Below are 19859 nucleotides of genomic sequence, written 5' to 3' on the forward strand. Positions count from 1 at the left end.
CTGAGAGGTGAGGCTCCCTGCCCCCAGGGTCCGGCTTGCTGGTTGTGCCACATCTCCCCTGGATAGAGCTGTGTGCCCCCTGCCTTCCAAGGAGCAGATAACGCTCAGATTACTCACCTTGTCCGGAGGCACCTGTCAATTATTATTATCATTATCTTTACACATTGTCCCAGAGCTAACTCTTACTGCCTTGGTGGCCTTGGAGCCACTCTGTGGTCCCTCCAGAATCTTCTTTTTCAGCTCCATCTGCCCCCTCCTCACCTCCTACCACAAGGGCACAGATGTCTGCCAGCAGGTCCTGACTTCCTTCCTGCTTGTCATGGGTTGTGGTGAGCAGCTGCTAGGCCCACACGCACGTCTGAGTAGTCAGAAGACAGGAAAGATGATGTTCTGGGCTTGCAGAGCAGGTTTGGTGCAGGGGGAGAGGGGCTTTTGGAGCATTAGGTCTGGAGAAGGAGCAGGGCGGGGCCAGGGCGCTGGGGCAAGCAAGAAGTGAACGCCAGGCATGGTCGTCAAGGAGTTTGGGGTCCTGGAAGGGCAGGGCATGCCTGCAGCCTGGGCGCTCCCTGTGTGGGAGGTGGGGCATCTTGGGCTTCTCACGGGAGAGATGGACGTACTTTGGGAGTTGGTGGGGAGAGGGAAGAGGAACCACCTTCTTGGAAAACCTATTGACAGGTGGAGCACGGGCCTGGAGCAGACTGAGTGGGGTTAGAGATGCAGCATTCTCTGCTGAGTTTCTGGTTCCCCGAAGAAGGTTGTTACCCCTCCCCAACTTCTCAGGAAGGAAACTGTGACTCTCACTGTGCCAGTTACTTCTGTTACTTTTGTCTTTGTCCCCTGGAAGGCAGATTGCCTCACCGGACCTACCACTTCCTGAGAAAAATCATGCAGGCTGGGTGCCTTGCTGTCAACACCAGCAGGGTGCTGGGCCCAGGCACATCCCCCGTGTGCGGACGTGAGGGGCGCTGTCAGGGAGCAGGGTTTGAAATGGTTGAAATGACCTTGGGCAGTGGCTTGGAAAGGTGAGGATGTCCCGTGAGGGCCACATGGAAGCCTGAGCAGGTGTGTGCCCGTGGAAGGGGACGGGAAGGGCTGGTTAGGCAAGCAAGCTCCGCTCCAGTGGTTTTGCTCTGCGATGGAGATGGACTGGCTCTGGGGTCCTGTGAGCATTTGGGTCTATTTTTGCACCTGCCAGCAGCAGCCCACTTCCTTCTCAGCTGCCTCCCTGAAGCAGTGTGCAGTCCTAGCCACCTGACAGTGCTGCAACACCCCCCCGCCCCGCCCGGCGCACCCGAGGTCAGCCATGCAGTACGTCTGGGGCTCCTTCCAGAAGGTTCCAGAGTGTGCAGCTAGGCTTCCCAGCCTCGAGAGGTGGGCCCCGCTGTCTTTCCCGTCACTCTCACCTTATGGAGGTACGTTCCTTCGTTGCCTCCTCCGCCCTTCCTCCTGTCATCGTGCTCCTGGTCCCCCCACCTGAGACCTGGAGAGAATCACTTAGGCTAACACGGAGGTGCATTCTGTAGCTTATTTTATGCTTCTAGAGGTATTTGTGTTTTAAGAGGAAACATTGTTTTAAGCCCAAAGCGGAACATTCAGTGATTGCAAACAGGGCGGGAGAGGTGGGGGTGTCTGAGGACACTTCTGAAATCTCACAGTCTAATCACACAGACTAGGAAGCACCTGCTAGGTCGGCTGTGCTGGCAAATATGTGGGGCTGGCCTCGAGGAGGCTGAACAGGCAGGCAGTCCAGGGACCTCACGGCAGAGTGGGACATGCTGCACTTCCTGTCCCTTGCTCGGGTGGCATGGTTACATCACAGTCGTGCCTCAGTGATCACGGGAAGCCACGGGGGTTGGGGCTGGGGATTAAGCGAGGTCAGGTCAGAGAAGTAAAGGCTTCATGGGGTACTGGGGATTGGAAATGGAGCTGCAAGGACGGGCCTGGTTCCAGTAGCCGAGCAGAGTTGGTGGGAGTCCGCGAGGGGGAGAAGGCCCTGGGCAGAGATGTCAGGGTGCCAGTCTGTGGTTTCTGTACAGGCCGGGGGGAGACTCACTTCTCAGGGATGGAGGGTTGGCGCTGGGGCACTTTGAGACACCAGGCAGGTGAAGATGGAGGAGTTTGCTTTTTGCCTCGAGGACTGTGGGGAGCCATGGAAGGATCTTAGAGTAGGGGACTCGCTATAAATAGAGTCTTCTACGGAAATGCATGTCCTGGCAAGAGGCAGGATGGGTCGGAAAGGGGAAAGATTAGAGAGGGGTCAGGAAGTCATGAGGGGGTCGTGGTAATATAGGCATGACGTTGCCCGGTTCCTCAGCCAGACGTTGCAATTGCCCTCTGAGTATTTCACACCCTGCCAAGGCCTGGAAGACACAAGGGGGCCTAAAAAGCCCAGTGCCCGGCCCCAGTTTGCTCATGGACTCCAGTAGGGAGTGGGCCACATGGGTAGCACTGGGGATACAAAGGAGAGCAGAGATTATGAAGAGACATAACTGGGTGGGTGGCTGATGGGGCATGGGGCCGAGGCAAGGCAATGGAGCGAAACCCCAGCTCTCATTGTGAGGACTGTGGCCTGGGGCAGCTGTAGCACGTGGAGAGCTTGGGACGCGGCCGGATGGCGTCAGAGGACGCTGTTTTGGACGACGGAGTGAAGTATCTCGGCGCATCAGAGCGGAGATGCCGAGGAGGTCAGAAGTCAGGGTCAGACCGTAGATCCATAGATTAAAAGTCCTGACGTGCCTGATCTCAGTGGTGGTAGTTGAAGCTGCGTGGAGGATGGAGCAGGTTCGTAGCAGAGGACGGAAGAGCGATGAGGTTATGCAGGGGTGGGGAGCGACGAAGGGGAAGAAGGAGCCGGAGGAGGGTCAAGGACGGGGTGGTCAGGTGTGGGGCACGGAGCCTTGGCATGAGACGGGGTCACCCAAGGCCAGGGAGGGGAGCTGCCACTACAGACTTGAGGAGCCGAGTGAGAGGAGGCGGCGCGTGGATGAGCCCGGGGGCACAGGGTGAGACCTAGGCATGAAATTCTGGAAGTTCTGCTTCTTTGTTGGAGGAAGAGAAGAAAGGATTTGGTGAACGGTGAAGGGGTGGGCTCCGAACTGGCCAGAAATGGCTGTAGATGCTGCCTCCTGGCTCACCTTGGCCGGTTAACCTCTCTGCGCTCCAGTGCCCTAGTTAGTAAAGGAGGATAAGACTGTATCGAAAGCACTGCCTGGCTGTGAGTACCAGAAGCATGACATGAGCTGAGGATGAGCATGAGCTAAGGCATGCACAACTTGTCTGCTCAGTGCCTGGCATACACTAAGTGTTCTTGACACATTTTTTTTAAATAAACTCTATGCCCAACGTGGGGCTCGAACTCACGACCCCAAGATCAAGAGTCGCAGGTTCCACCGTCTGAGCCAGCCAGGCGCCCCTGGTCTGGACACATTGAGCTATTATCATGAATGACAGATAATACGTTTTATAACCGGCTACATGATTTTTATATCTTCAAATGTGAAACCCCTAGAAACCATGGAATAGATGTCTGGAGAAGTCTTTCTAAACTGAGAGCACTCCGTTCCCTAGTAACCAGGATGGTTTCGGAGCAGGAAGATGGGCTCCATCATTTCTGGGGAACGCCTTTTATGCCAAAAATGATGGTGGTCCTCTTAGGATCATAATTGTTTTTGCAACATTGCATTTGCTTGTGGTCGTTTATGCTTTCAAAACATTCACTTGCCTTTATGGTTAGATTTAATGAGGCTCCTACAGAGTTTGGAGTTCTACGTTAGATGCCGTGGAAGAAACACGAGAGAAAGAACATGTAGAGTGCACTCCTGGGAATTGGGGAAGGAAAAGCCAAAGGTGAAGGAGCAAGAACACGTGGACGCAGCGTCAGGCAAGCACAGAGTATTAGGACATGCCTAAGCTGCTTGTGCCAAAACGATTCTGAGCAGAAGATTGATCTGGGTCAGATGCAGTCAATGAGGGGAAGTGTGCTTGGACGGGTTCCTTTGGATTGTTGATTTCTGGGATTTCAGGGACTCGTTGGTGCTTGGAGCTGGGTCCCCCTTGCTCTGGTTCACGGTGAGCCGCCGAGCCGCCCTCGCCCTTCTGGGAACAGGAGGCTGCCCTTCCCATCTCTCATGTGCATTCCAGGCCTGCTACTATCTGTGCTCCGTAGACATTTCCCACAGGCCCTCCTGGCCGTCCTCAAGTCCGTGCTCTACTTTTTTTTCCCAAACTCAAACTGCCCTCGACTTGGGATGTTCTTTCCCTCTGAAAGTCTTGCCTGCCCTTCGAGGGCCAGATCTTCCCTGGAGTCACTTCTGATCTCCCAGACTGGAACTCCTCTGGACTGCGTGCTTTTCACAAGACTCTGTCCGTGGTTCCCCACTGAATCTCATTTTCCCTTGAGTTACAGTCACCCATGATCACGTCTATCTTTCTCCCATGCGAGACTGCAAGGATTCTGGGTTTTCACCGTGGCACCTGCAGCTTCCGGTCCACGGGGAATATTCAGTGCACATTTGTGAAGTTGAATTGCCTCGGTCCTTTCTCCTGGAGAACTCTCTAGGCTGGCGGTCACTCTGCAGTCCCACTTGTTCAGGGCCACTTACCTGTGCAGGGCTAAGTCAAGTGAAGCCCCTGCTCGCCAAGCTCTTCCTGCCGGGCCCCAGAGTGAGGCAGCCGGCCCCACTGGCAGCTGGGTCCTCGGGGCTGCCCTGTCCCCTGGCCTAGTGCCCAGAACATCCTCCTAGATGGGTGTGATTGTAGGGATTTCCTGTAGCTCCTCAGAGGATGGAGGGAGGGAAGCAGGCTTACCTGTGTGCAGCCAGTCTGAAGAGCAGGCCTTCTGGGTCCCAGTCATCCTCTGATGGTGCCTGAGTGACCTGCCAGAGGGTGAGAATGGCCAGGTCAATTCAAAGAAAAAATAGGCTTGACCAGCTCAATTACCTGCTGAAAGGAGAGCCTGTCCTGCACCCCTTCCTTCCCAGAGCCTTGCTTGTTGGGCACCAGCAGCTCCTCCTGGCCAGGAGATGGGGAGGAAGCCGAGTGGGGGCCCTGCAGGCCCCCGGCCCCGCACACACTGCTAGGGGGAGTTGGGAGGTGGGTATTGGGCAGCCCTGGCCAGGTCCCGCTCTGAGCTTGCCCTGTTTCTCTTGCAGTACATCTTTGTAGATGCTTATGCCCAGTACCTCTGGATCACGTTTGACTTCTGCAACACTATCCAAGGCTTTTCCATCCCGTTCCGGGCAGTTGATCTCCTCCTGCACAGCAAGGCCTCCAACCTTCTCCTGGGCTTTGACAGGTCTCACCCCAACAAGCAGGTAAGGGAGCTTCTGGAACACAGTCAGGTGGGGCTTCTCCGGTTTTCTGTTCCTGCCCGTGGGGATTGTGTGTCCTCTGACTGACCTCCTCCAGCCCCTCCTTCCTCCTCTCCCAAGCTTAGACTTTGTACTAGTTGAATTCCCACGGCCGAGGAAAACCGTATCTCCCTGGCACTCTCCGTCTGCCTCCCAGCCAGGGGGCAATGCCAAGCGCTCGGCAGGCCCTTGTAGCCAGACATCATGCCCTTCTCCGTGTCGATGCACCTTTGTGGGTTTGAGGGGGCGGGGTCCATCGAAACTCTGGAAATTATTCACACAGAGCCAGCTAAAGCCTGGAGTCTGAGCTCTGCTGGGACCTCTATCTTGAATTTCTGTTCTACCTTTCCCATCCTCTGCCTCAAACAACATACTGCTTTTGTACCATTTATTTGAAATTATCATTAACTTAAATTTTTTTCCTACATGTGTGTGTGTTTGTGTGCCTTTAATATAAATATGTGTATTTTTCTCCTTAAATCTGGATTTGAAGGACAGTGAGATGGGGAGACAGCCCAAGTAGGATTTATCTCTCAAGGTTGAAACTTGCCAAATTGAGGCTATCGGTCTGGTATAATACCATGAAACCAGTAGACTTTGTAGGATTGGATTCATGAGGAGTTTTGAATGGCTTGGCTCAGAGGAACCTTGGAACATATCTTTTTCTTTGCAGGTTGTTTAACCAAAACATGATCTGTTTACCTTTCCTTGCCTTAGGGAGTAACCTAAGTACAGGCTGGGTCAGTTTACCAGTATACGTGGATGAACGTTGTTTTTAGTCTTCTGCTTCTTCTTGTGTGGTCACTAGGGCCAGAGGAATGCTCAGGTGCTGTGTTTGGACGTTCAGGGGCTTTGGCAAAGACCAGCAAGTTCATCACTCACGGCCGTATCGTTTGCATTCAAGTGGTTCCCCTTGGTGCTCTTTACCTCTGCGCTTAGCCAGGGTCCCCTCTGTTCACCTTTAATCCCCGTGGCCCATTATGGGTTTTTAAGGACATGGTTTCCCAGGTGAGAAAGTACAGTGTAATCCTTTTGTTTTTACTATCCCTGATGGCTAGTGTCGAGTAAACTGTAATTTCTGATGATCCATAAATGGAAGACAATACCCAGTCATTTTTCCTTGTAGTTATTCTTGAAGCCTTAGTAACTGTGGAGAGGAACGGGAAGGTGCAGATCTCACCTTGCCTCCCCACCCTCGTTCGCTTTTGGAGTAGCCAAGCCGGCCTTGCTGATCTCCGGGCCCGTCTTCCCAGACCGCACGTTATTTATGGCGGGGCCTGATGGCCTTGCCGTTCAGGTTATGCCTGCCCCTTGCTTCTATTTTTTTTTTTTTTAAAGATTTTATTTATTTATTTGTCAGAGAGAGAAAGCACAAGCAGGGGGAGTGGCAGGCAGAGGGAGAAACAGGCTCCCCACTGAGCAGGGAGCCGCCCGATGCGGGACTCGATACCAGGACCCTGGGATCATGACCTGAGCTGAAGGCAGACGCTTAACTGACTGAGCCACCCAGGTGTCCCTGCCTCTTGCATCTTGATCTCTTCTTGTCCTTGGTCTTTGCAGCTGTGGAAGTCAGATGATTTTGGCCAGACCTGGATCCTGATTCAGGAACATGTGAAGTCCTTTTCTTGGTAAGTCCTCCATCTAAGAAGTTTGAATTACATAATCACCTTTCTTCAGTTCTAGCTCCTTCATGGAGGACAGACCTGCCCTCACCTGAAATGTGGAGCATGTGGTTCGGGAAAGGCACATTCCAGACCTGGGAATTAGAACTGAGAGTACAACACGCTTACTGTGTGGGGCGGTGGGGGATGAGAGAGGAAAGTTATTGGTGAGAGAAGTGACAGAGCTTTTGCATTTTTCAGTCCATCAGGGAACCCAGGGGACTCTTGAAGCACTTGCATGATTAGAATTTCTAAAGACCTTCACTCTTCGAGCATGACAACAGAAGTGGGGATTTTTCTCTGTATCACTTTCATTCACTTGTTCATTCATAACGTATTTTTTTGGATGTCTGCTGAATATGAAACATGTTCGATGCTTTAGGGTAGAAGAAGTTGAATAATTTATGGATATAGTTATTAAGGAGACTGCAGCTTAGGAGGCAAGAAAAGACATTTTGTGTACAGAACACACATCATGGAAGACACACAAAAGTCACAGACCTAGCAGGAGAAGCCAGAGGGGGGACTAGTCTTTCCAGATGGGGAGATCCCAGCCAGCTCCATGGAGGAGGTTGCTTTTGAGCCAGGATGTGCGCAAGAGGCTGGAGGTAGCAGGAGGGGCCTGGAGGTGTGCGGGGCTGGGATTCCAGACAGAAACAGAATGGCCAAAGGCAGAGAGAGAGAACACTGTGGTACTTGGGTGGAGAACACGAAGTCTGACTTCTGGACAGTATGTTGGGTGAAGTTCGGGAAGGGACATTGGTATCCGAATATGCAGTGCTTGGTAAAGGAATCTGGACTGAATTCTGAAAGCAGCGAGGAGCCCCTATAGGGTTTTGAGAAGGAGAGAGAAATCAACAGGGCTGGACTTGCAGAAGTACAGCTGTTGCTAGTCGTACGTCCTTCTGATCTTTCACTGTTACAGGGTGCAGTATGTAATCTTGAATAGATGCACTTGTACACGTGTGGGCAAATGGGCAGAACAGATTCTCAGGAGCAGACATGCTGGGTCAGCAGGTCACTCAAACCCTTCACACTTAGCAAACTTGATTCCTCCTACATCGACCCTTGACCTCCACTGCCCCCAGTCAGCTGCCCCTGGAATCTTCCCCATTTCAGTTTCTAGTTGCTCAGGCCAAGAACTTGGGAATCATCACTGATTTCATGTTTGTTTCATGCTTCACATTCCACCTATCAGGAAATCCTGTTGTCTCTACCTTTGGTTTATATCTAGGATCTACTGCTCAGCTATGACTTTACTCCAAGCCACCACTGTCACTCATTAGTTGTCCACCTGGTCTTTCCACCACTAGTCCTGTCCTTCTGCAGTTAATTCTCAGTACGTGGCCGGGTTGATCTTTGTAAAAACAGGTCAGATCATGTTGTTCCTCTCTCTACTTTGAACTCTTTATGCACCATCACTTCTCTCAGATTAATGCCAAGCATATTCCTGCCACAGGGCCTTTGCACTTGCTTTTTTCCCTGCCTAGACTGTTCTTCTTCAAGATATACTTATTGCTTACTCCCTTATCTCATTCAAGTCTGCTCAAATAACACTTTCTAAATGAGGCCTATCCTAAGGATCCTATTAAAATTGCAACTACTCCCCTGTCATTTCCTGTGCCCTGATCTGTTATTTTTTTGCGTAACACTTACCACATTCTAATATGGGATTATTAGGCTTATTATTTGTCTTTCTCTCTTTGATAGAATGAAAGCTCTACAAAGGTAGGGGCTTTGGTCAGTTTTGAGCACAGATATATCCCCAGTGAATAAAGCATTGAAATTGTAACTTTGGTAGAGATTGCCAAATCTATGGAGACTGTTAAATTTTGCTCTCATCTCAGTAACATAGAACTGTGCTTCTCTCCACAGCCAATGTGTCAGGTAAGACAGGGTATCTCAGTATAGTCTTAGTTTGAATTTTTCTTATTATGAATGAGTTTGAGCATCTTTTAACAGCTTAAGCGTCATTTTTATTTCCTTTTTTTTTTCTTTCTTAAAGATTTTATTTATTTATTTGACAGAGAGAGACACAGCGAGAGAGGGAACACAAGCAGGGGGAGTGGGAGAGGGAGAAGCAGGCTTCCCGTGGAGCAGGGAGCCCGATGCGGGGCTCGATCCCAGGACCCTGGGATCATGACCTGAGCCGAAGGCAGATGCTTAATGACAGAGCCACCCAGGTGCCCCGTGTCTTTTTTATTTCTATTTTTATGACATGTCTTTTCATGCCCTTGGCCCTTTTTCTGTTGAATGGTTAGTCTTTTTATTGATTTCCAGGAGCTCTTTGTATATTTGAGGTTAGACCTTTGTGACACTAGATACCACATGTGTGTGTTCATTTATAATTCTCAGTTTATCATTTGTGTTTTGAGGTTTCCATGTGGTTTTTAGTCCTCATTAAATGCAGTGGTACATACTGTCTGTGCTTCTTTTAGCTCTCTGTTTGCAGAGGAATGTCTTTGAGTTGGTATTGCTTCCTTGGTGAATGAGGACGGTGAAGATGGGAGGGAGCCCAGATGTAGAGGGGTCCTACAGCTGAGTATCTTCAGGCTCCGTTGGACTTCCTTTTCAAAGAGACAGCTGTTTCTGATCCTTTTGTTTTTTTCCTTGGACCCAGGTTGTATTGTCTTAGTGAAATTATGACCACAGTCTTATCCAAGTATAACCTCTACCCAAGGAGTACCATTAGAACTTCCTTTTGCTTTATATGTGTCTTAAGGGGACAGATTGGGCTTTCATCTGCTTACATAACCATATATTAAGAGGGCACACTAGCAGGATGACTGAGTAAAGGAACATCACATTGGGGAATCTGTATGTTGTACTTTTGCCTCTGTGCACATATGCTGATATCTTAGGGGAAAGGCCTGGCCTATCTTATTTTAGATAACTACATGTCTGGTGTCAGGGCATTTCAGGCCATTTGGAGGATTTTCCCCTAGGATTTCCCATGATAAGGGAGAGTGTAATCTAACCTCTCTAAGAATAACGGCATACATTTATTCAATAATGCGGGGCAGCCTGAGAGCAGCAGGCGTTTGGAAAACCAGTGGTCTATGGAATCCAGAGCTGGAGATCAGCAAGGTGGGACAGTGGAAGGGCAGTGGGGGAGGGACTCAGGGGTGCCTGGCCGAGCACCATGGAAGGGTTGTAGGTGAGGCCCGGTGAGGACTGCTGACTGTGCTCACAGATGGAGCAAGGCTTGGAATTTTCAAACGAGGGCCAAGAGACCAGACCGTAGTGGAAGCTAGCGATGGCCAAGTAGCCGAGCTTGGAGGCGGAGTGGCTCTCAGAAACGGGAGGTCCACAGCGGGATCACGGAAGAGAATTGGGAGGGAAGTCGCAGCTCTTTCTATCTCTAGATACTGCTTTTGTTTAGGAAAAGAATAGCAGAGGTGAGCTCAGTCTCAAAATTCTCTGAGTGAAGGTCCCTTCCTCTCTGCCTTTTTAAAAATATCCAGCAGCTTTGTTTTAATTTGCATATCCTCTAGGGTAGAGGAAGTACTTTAATCAGTACTTCTAATTGTGGAAAAGAAGAGAACATGCCACCACCCCCACACATACGCACGCAGAGCGTCTGATGATGAGCAGTTGTCTCCTGCACTGGGGCCAAGCCTGCTGGCTTCTCCAGTGCTCTGCTTAGACTCCAGATTGTGGGGCCAAAGTCATGCCTTTTGGTTTTCTATTTCTTCTCTCCCCCTTCCTTCCTTCTTTCCTTCCTTCCTCCCTCCTTCCCTCCTTCCCCCCTTCCCTCTTTCCCTCCCTCCCTCCCTCCCTTCCTTCCTGTGCTCTTTTTTTAAAATTTTTTTTAAAAGATTTTATTTATTTATTTGACAGAGAGACAGCGAGAGAGGGAACCCCGCTGAGCAGGGACCCCCCTGATGCGGGGCTCGATCCCAGGACCCTGGGATCATGACCCGAGCCGAAGGCAGACGCTTAACGAGGGAGCCACCCAGGCGCCCCCCTTCCCGTTCTCTTGACAGTATATCTTTGAAGGAATTTTATATCCGAGCCTTCATTACCTTGAGAGCCATCATGCATATGTCACTCTGCAAAGACAGGTCCAGAAGGGAGTCCTGCCTTTCCTTGGGTCATCCCTGCATCCTCCCTCTGAGGCTCTCCTCCTGATTTTTCCCATGTGCTGAATGGTCTGCCTGGCCTGGTGTCTTGTTGAGCATTAGGAAACCTGAGGCAGAGTAGTCCTCCTTGCAGCTGTTGTTGGGGGCCTTATTTGGGGGAGACTCCTGTTCTGAGATTCTTCTTGAGGGAGTTTGATCAAGTCAACCTTAGAGTTTTCAGTTTGGAGTAGCCTTTGTACTGTGGTCCACGGATTCAGTGCAGCAAGATTCAGTTCAGCTGGGAGCCCTGTAGGACAAAAAGAAATATAAGACATGGCCTTTAAAGGCATCTGTACTCTCTCTAGGAAGCTCAGACACATTATGGTGAATAATAGAACACAGTGAATAAGAAGCACCACTGTGAATAAGAAGCACCATTGTATAAAGTCACGAGAGTGATTCCAAAATCCACCCACCCAAAACAGTTTTCTACCTTTGTTTGAAACTCACATAACATTAATACATAAGGCTTGAAATTGAACACTGCACAGGTACATCGTGGGTATTGGGAGGAGGGTGGAGAGCTTTGGGGAGGGCTTCCTGGAAGAGGGGCCTTGAACTTGACCTCAGAAGAGTAGGATTTCAACATGCAGGTCAGAATGCACACGGGGCGGGGCGGGGGCCTCCCTGCAGAGGGGTGCTCTGTTGACGGAGCACAGGGAGTGGGGTGGGGGGAGAAATGAGCTCTGAATTTCTGAAGGACATCAGGGAGATCAGTCCATGTGAGAATGAGTTTGCAAAGGAGCCTCGCAGAACATGACTTTGCACTGGTAGGATGACTCCGGATTGCACGGATCAGCAACAGTGGCCCAGGACGGACAAACAGAAAGGGCAGGGCCTGCTAGCAAGATCAGGCTCACTGGTTCCTCGTGTGGTTTCTTCTAGAGCTGTTCTGAGAGCGTACGGGCCTGGGAAAACACACTCCTTCATTCTCTGAGGTTTACAACTTGAGGTCAGAAACTCACTGACAGCCTCAAGCAGTCCCTTGCTTACTGATTCCAAAACACCCCACCTTTTACTTTTCCTTCTTTTTGCTCATCTCAGGCACGGCCAAGGCTTGCCTTGAGTGACACCCAGGGCACTTTGAAGAGAGCAGTAACAACATCAACACTTGACAAATGGCGATCACTTTCCCTCCCCACTGAACCGAGGAGCAACCAAAGGGCTCTGTTTGTGGCAGAGAGCGTGGGATTGTGTCCCTCAATTCCAGCAGGCTGTCTGAACGGCAGAACCTCGGTATCTCCAGTTGCTTAAACAGAGTGATGATAGAAACCGCTCTCTTTCCTCTAGGGGTATCGATCCCTATGACAAGCCAAACACCATCTACGTGGAACGGCACGAACCCTCTGGCTACTCCACGGTTTTCCGAAGTACGGACTTCTTCCAGTCCCGGGAGAACCAGGAAATGATCCTGGAGGAAGTGAAAGACTTTCAGCTTCGGGACAAGTACATGTTTGCTACAAAGGTGGTGGTAAGTTGAAGGTGCTGAGGAACGTGGAAACTCCTTTTGAGTTTCCTTTCAGAGGTTCGGCATTCTGTGATGGAGCCGGTGAGTTTGAATATGCAGGGAAGGGGTCAACGCGCCCCGGGGAGCTTGACTGAGGGGCACTGGATATAGACGGGCATTCCCGTGGGGCTTGGATGGTCCCAGGAGGTCAGAGGAGTGGAAAAGCTCAGACAGCCACTCGGGATGTCTCTGGGCTCTTGGAATGTGGTTGTTTCCTGGTAGCCAGGCATCCTTGTCAAACACGTGTTTCTTTGACATCCCAATTAAAAGAACACAGAAAGGAGGGGTGGGGCTCTGTGGCAATTTGCTTTAATCTCGCCGCCTGATTTCCTTTTGGATTAGGCCAATGTCTTTGGGAATTTTAGACGCGTGTTAATTTCCATGGCTAATAGAATGTGTAGTCATTGGCTAGTGGGAGTTAATGCTCTAAGAAAAGCAGTGATTAAGCTTCCAGCTGTCAGTAAGTAGCTTAACTCTCAGCCTTTGGGAAAATCTTCCCCTTGATTTGATGTGTTGGATGGAGCCAGATGCTGGGGAGGTGGGGGGAGGCTTGCTCATTTAAAACCAGACTTGATTATTTAACAGGGCTTGCCTTGTGACTGTCTCAAGTTGCAAGCGGCGACTGCACTGCCCTGTGTAAAGGAATAAAACCGTCCCGAGGAGAGCAGGTTGGGCCGCTATCCTGGAGTGCCGTAGCTTATTTTCTTGATGGGGGCCATTCCCTCCTTGACCTCAGGCTCTGCAGACGGCCGCTGGTAACTGGCAGGCGCTTTGCTTTCTGTCACAGTTAACCTTAGGGACTAAAATCAGGTGTAATGTTTTCCTCCAGATTCTCACTTAAAATATATGATGGGTAGCCGGCCCCTTTGGTAGGATTCCAGGGTAGAGAGAGGACCCCCCCAGCAAGGAAAGCAGAGAGTAAGGTTGAGATGAGAAGAGAAGAGAAGATGTGGGTGGCTTAAAGGCAAGAGGGGTGCCCCATTACATACTTTGCAAAATGTTTTTTAAAGCCACTATAATTATGGCAGTTTTTCTTCTGTCAGGCTATTTGCATTGGGTCAGTTGCTGGATCATTCCTTTCCTGCCTTGCCTATCACTTCCTCTCTCTTTCTCTTACGCACACACACAGCGGCTCAGAAGGCAAGCATCCTTGGGTTGCCTCGGGCAGGGTTGTGGTGAGGAGGGAGCGCAGTGTGGGGAACCAGGCCTGAGGACTGGGACCTTGTGACATCCTCTTGGTGGTCCCAAGGTCCTGGTTTGCCTCTCATCTTTCAGTGTTCCTGGGTCTTTTCTGTTTTAGTTCCTTGGGCCTGAGTTTATTTATATGATTTTAATTTCTTGATTCTAAGACACAGTGACTGATTCTTAGATTTGCCTACTGACTGATTCGGGGCTGAGGTGGAGAGCCGTTGCGCATTCCTCTTATGCCTGTTTTTTCTGGATCTCACGCCCAAGAGCTAAAGAAATATCCCAGTGGGAGCTTTCTAAGCCCTCCGTTCCACCCTAACGGCTATGTCTGTTCTCTCGCCATGGCTGATATGCAGGGCGCTGGGAACAAATTTATTGTTATTCCTGGCCAGTGGTGAGATCAGGGGCTGTGTCTGCCTTGTTCATCACTGATGTGGTACCCAGTATCTTGCACAATGCTTGATACATAGCAGATGCACAGTAGTTGAATGAATGCCATCTCTGCCCACCTGATTTAGAAAGCATAGGCCAGTAGATTTTTTAGGGGAGTGGTAGGAGGCCTTAAATGATTGTTACTTTCTTGGTCAATTCTCACCTCTCTGTATGGTTTATTTATTTATAGGATATTGGTGACAAACCTGTAGTTATGTGTTGGCTTCATCTTTCAGCACATGGATGGGCCACCGGATTCCAGGGTCAGTGGTGTTAGCTAGAGGCTCTAGGCCAGATGAGGTAGGCCACCACATGGAAGTGTTTCTCAAATTGTGGTCTTAGGAGCAATCTCAGCACCATCACTCAAGAGCACTTGTTCCAAAAGCGGATTTCAGGGCCCAAATGCATTTTTTTTCTCAGCATCCTTAGGCTGCCTAAGAATCTCCAAAATTTGAGAAGCTCTTCCCTGAGGTCTTCTGTATGCAGAAGCTTTCGATAATAGTCAGTTCTATCATCAAAGGATCATTGTAGATTGGATGGGTTGATGATGGGAAGAGACCCAACCGGCTGTGGATGATAAAATGAGTGTTTCCCCTCTTTTAATTTCTTCCTCTTTATTACATTAGACTGCTGAGCCATAAGGATAAACAACATTGGCCTTGGTTGGATAACCATATCAGTAGGAGTACTGTGAGGTCTGCAGGTGTAACTTCTTATCTGGGGTGTGCTTAGCACTCAGGCTGCCTGGGTTTGGGGAATTCTGAGGGACCTTAATATTAAATGGATTCAAATCAAATTAGGAAAGTCAAGGAGCTAATTGCAAAACCACAGAAAATTGGTTTTGGGTGATTAACTCTTTTGCTTTTTTCCAGTACCGTGAACGATTATAATTCTTTGCAAGTTAGCTCTTTAGAACATGTGGGGACAGCCATCTGGATTCTGGACTGGAGCTGGTGTCTGAATCTTCCGAATACCCCTGTGCCCTGTTAGTCTGGCTCTTATTTCATATGTGCTTTGTTTCTGATGCCCTTTGATTTTTTTTTTATTTTTTATTTTTTATTTTATTTATTTATTTTTTTTAATAGGTCTTTTTTTTTTTTTTTTTAAGATTTTATTTATTTGCGAGAGAGAGAATGAGAGACAGAGAACATGAGAGGGAGGAGGGTCAGAGGGAGAAGCAGACTCCCTGCTGAGCAGGGAGCCTGATGTGGGACTCGATCCCGGGACTCCAGGATCATGACCTGAGCCGAAGGCAGTCGCTTAACCAACTGAGCCAACCCAGGCGCCCTGATTTTTTTTTTAAAGATTTTATTTAATTATTTGAGGGGGTGGGGAAGGGGCAGTAGGAGAGGGAGAGAGAGAATCTCAAGCCTAATCCATGCGGATCAGAGTGCCCGATGTGGGGCTCGACCCAACGACCCTGAGATCGTGCCCTGAGCTGAAATCAGGAGTCAGTTGTTCAACTGACTGAACCACTCTGGGGCCCCTCTTTAATATTTTTTTTAACCCAAGTTTAATTTTTATTCCATGTTTTTTGACATGACATTCACTTACTTAATAGTCTACATCAAAATGATAGGCCATTGAGGCAGCAAAGAGGCACTTCTGCAAACTGGACCAACATTGATTCGTTAACTTGGCAATAGACAGCTGTTAGGTTCTTTCTGGTAGATATTAATAGTTGCCAGAATGTTGGAGGTAAGTGAGGGCTAGCTGCTCTTCTGTAGCTTCACCATCAGCTTATCATGAAAGCCAGGTCCACACCTTTCTTGCACAAATGTATGTCAGTAAGCAAAGACCTAATGTATGGGCTTGATGGCATCTCCTCTCTTCTTCTAGGTGATGCAGACACAATGTTCTAGAGCAGGGATTGGCAAACTATGGCCCTTCACTTATTTTTGTCAATAAAGTTTTATTGAAACAGCTATGCTCATTTGCTTACATGTTGTCTATCACTGCTTTCATGTCACAGTGGCAGAATTGAATAGTTGCATGGAGGCGGGATGGCTCATAAACTTTAAAATACTTCTATATGGATCTTTACAGAAAACCAACCCTGTTGTAAAGGCAAGATTTTGTTACCCTTTGAGTTGGCATCAGGCAACCAGAATCCTCTCGTGTAAAAGCTTGATAAGTCGTGGACATTACCCCTAAAAGTTCAGGTTACAGGCCTCCTTAAATTGTTATGCCCTATTCATGCCAGAGTGTTATCTTCAGGATATTATGGCCAATTCAGATATCTTGCATGCCACTGATCTCCCAAAAGAGCTCATTTGTACTTCCGCTATTCTGACCAACCAACCACTATTGAAAACCAATTTCTAATCTTCATTATGCTAATTTAAAGTCTCTAATGTTGGTAGAGATAACAAGAAAACTTAGTAATCATCTCAAGATTGTGGGCTTCTCTATGAAAAGTTAGCTGATCACAATTGGAGTGTGATTTTTTTTAGGATAACTGACCAAAACCAAGCTATTGACAAATTAATTATAACGTTACTTAAATGTATGTAAACATAAAGCTAGGTATAAACACTTAATGCATATAATTTATAGGCAACAATAAAACCCAAACACATTATGAATAACAATAAAACCCAAACATTATAAATAAAGCTATAATACCAATAAATTTAATATTAATTTTATAACACCTGTATTGAGATATAATTCCTATGCCATAAAATTCACCCTTTTAAGGTATACAGCTCAGTGGTTTTTAGCTTATTCACAAAGTTGTGTAATGCTTATCACTATCTAATTCCAGCCCCTGCACCCCCATTTCATTCCCCTCCCCTCCCTGCCCCTGGCAACCATGAATCTATTTTCTGCCTCATAGAATTGCCTATTCTGGACACTTTATGTAAAGAGTATCTTATGCCATGGGACTTTTTGTACCTGTTTTCTTTCCTAGTATCATGTTTTCAGATTTCATCTGTGTTTATTACGGATCATCAGAATTAATGGGTCTTTAGGTCCACTGCCTCTCTCTTCTGCCGGTTCAGATCTCTTGTTGAACCCCTCTGGTAATTTTTTTCTTGTGAGTTATTGTCCTTTCCCACTCAAGAATTTGTATCTCTATAATTTCTGTTTCTTTAGTGATACTCTCATTTAGTGAGACTGTGTTCTCACACTTTCCTTTAATTCTTGTGACATGGTTTCTTTTAATTTTTTGAACATATTTATGATAGGGGGTTTAAATGTTTTGTTTGTGAGTCCAATATCGGGCCTTCCTCAGGAACAGTTTCTATTGACTCTGTGTGTGTGTGTGTGTGTGTGTGTGTGTGTGTGTGTGTGTGTGTGGTGTTTATGTAGGGGCCATACTTTGCTGTTTGCTTGTCTTACCATTCTTTTATTGAAAATCAGACATTTTTGATGGTATAAGGTGGCAACTGTTTATATCAGAGTAGCCCCTTCCCAAAATGGTTTTTGTTACCTTTTCCTACTGTTGCCTGTATTTGTTTTGTTTGTGACTTTCCTTCATTAATTTTGTAGAGTTTGCATTCTTCATTGTGTGTGGCTATGAAATGTATGATAATTAGGCTTCGTGGTTAGCTAATGATTGAACAGAGATTTTTCTTAAATGCTTTGAATCAGTACATCTGGTAGCCTTTGCTGAGGGCCTTTGAGCATGGGTGGGGGGCCTGCCTTTAGTGCAATCTACAACTCTGCCTTAGCCTTCAGTTCCTGCTTCCGTAGACCCAGCCATGAGTGATTAGGCCCTTTTCGCTTCTCTTCTGAGCATACTCACAGCTCTTGCGTGTGTGACCTTCTTTTGCGTGTGTTTTCGCTTCTCTTCTGAGCATACTCACAGCTCTTGCGTGTGTGAATATTCCCCGGAATATTTCAGAGCTTATCAAAGCCTCTTAGGGGCATCTACTTCCCCAGCTTTTCCGTAAGCCTTTTGTGAGTTCCAGGTGCCATGTCGCTCTAGCAGCTGCGATGTGAAACACTTGTCTCTGTTTCCATAGGTCTGTCTGTGCAGCGAGCTGAGGCAGGTTATATGTAGAGAAGACCTGAGAATGCAGTTTCAAGCTGGCCGTGGCAACAGTCTGTCCCCTCCATTGACCGCGCGGCTGCTGGTTTTCACAGTTCCCGGAGCTGCGAGGCTGTGGGTTTCCGAGGCTACCGCAGAGCTAGAGCAAAGGGGGTGGGACTGAGGCCACAAAGTCGGCTCTTCTTGCTGAGCTTTGACACCGTTCTCCAATAAGTGCTCTTTGGGTTTTGGCAAGCCTTTATTTAATTTTTTGAATTCTAAAAAAGTTGACTTTGAGAATTTTTGTCAGTGTTCTTGTTGCTTTTCTTTCGGATGAGTGGATTTTCAGAGTTCCTTCCTCAGCCATTCTTGACGTGCTTGCAGTGAATACTAACTTTGTGAAACTGTTCATTATGGACGTTTTCAAATCTACATAAAAGCACAGTTTCTACTGATAGGACTGCCACAGGTGCACTCATTCAGCCTCAATATTATTTACATTTGCTGATCTCTTTTTGGCTGTGTTATTTTTTTCTTGGAATATTTTATTTTTATTATTATTATTTTTGAAGTAGGCTCCACGCCCAGCATGGACCCCAACATGGGGCTCGATCTCACGACCCTGAGATCACGACCTGAGCTGAGATCAAGAATCGGACGTTTAACTGACTGAGCCACCCAGGTGCCCCTTTCTTGGACTATTTTTAAAGCATAAACACGTATAAACAAAATATATATAAAATGTTATCTATAAATATTTTAGTATAAACAACACTAATGTGGATGATGATGTTTTGCTGATCCCTTGTCACTGTCTCAGAGGAGAAGGTGGGCGTGAATGCTAGAGCCTGTTCTGGACTGTGTCCTTGTCCGCCACGTGCCACGGGGTCCCTCATTCTCTGGCCACTGTTCTCCGTGAAACGTCCGATTGAAGAGCTCACTGTGACATCCTGTGGCCTTCACTTGGCAAGAATGTGTCATTTATTTAGTTCTCTCTGCTCTTTCCTCCTTGACCTCTTGTTTCCTTTGGTATAATCTCAAACATAAATATAAGTGCACTTTTTGAAATCCAGATTATTCAGCTACTTACATCAATTTATTTTTCCTTATCGGAATGAAAGCTCCAAATGAAACAAAGATCTTATCTTACATTTTCCGACCCTAGAATACCGGCATAACTTGAAGCATTGAAATACCTCCTGGACGCTGGTGAAAATATTTGTGCTGGGAGCTATACTAACTGGGATAGCCTTTCAGGAAGGCTATTTTTTCTGTCAAAAATGAAAACTTTGACCTAGGGGTTTTAAGAATGGCATCCTACAGATATTCTTGTGTAGTTCTGGGAAAGGTAATATATACAGGTATATTCACTGAAGAGTGCTTCTGGAAATCATGTCAGAGCCCATGAGCTGTTAAATGAAAGATGCCTAAGAGACTGTTAATGAAGAAAGTTGAATTGCACAAGGATATTTTTATGTGGAAAATAAAATTACATGTAGCAAATTGACATTGTGTTCAATTACTGGTAACAGAGTAGAAATAAAAAGTGGCTTAACGAATACAGAAACTTATTTTCCTCTCCTCCATGCTGCCTGGAGGTAGGCAGTGTAGGGCTGGTATGTTGGT

General features: G+C 47.7%; 1 protein-coding gene across 2 annotated transcripts in view; it reads left to right on the top strand.

Moving 5' to 3' along the window:
• The window catches only part of LOC102735382 (sortilin-related receptor), a 118937-nt gene that overhangs the window by 20697 nt on the left and 78381 nt on the right, over positions 1–19859 (top strand). For both annotated transcript variants that reach the window (XM_081799267.1, XM_081799266.1), the window contains exons 4-6: positions 5151–5312; positions 6909–6976; positions 12421–12601. In XM_081799267.1, the coding sequence (XP_081655393.1) occupies positions 5151–5312; positions 6909–6976; positions 12421–12601 (411 nt within the window). The remainder of the gene's footprint in view (positions 1–5150; positions 5313–6908; positions 6977–12420; positions 12602–19859) is intronic.

The sequence above is a fragment of the Leptonychotes weddellii genome, chromosome 11 (genome assembly GCF_054177405.1).
Source record: "Leptonychotes weddellii isolate Sample4059 chromosome 11, ASM5417740v2, whole genome shotgun sequence".
Lineage (NCBI taxonomy): Eukaryota > Metazoa > Chordata > Mammalia > Carnivora > Phocidae > Leptonychotes > Leptonychotes weddellii.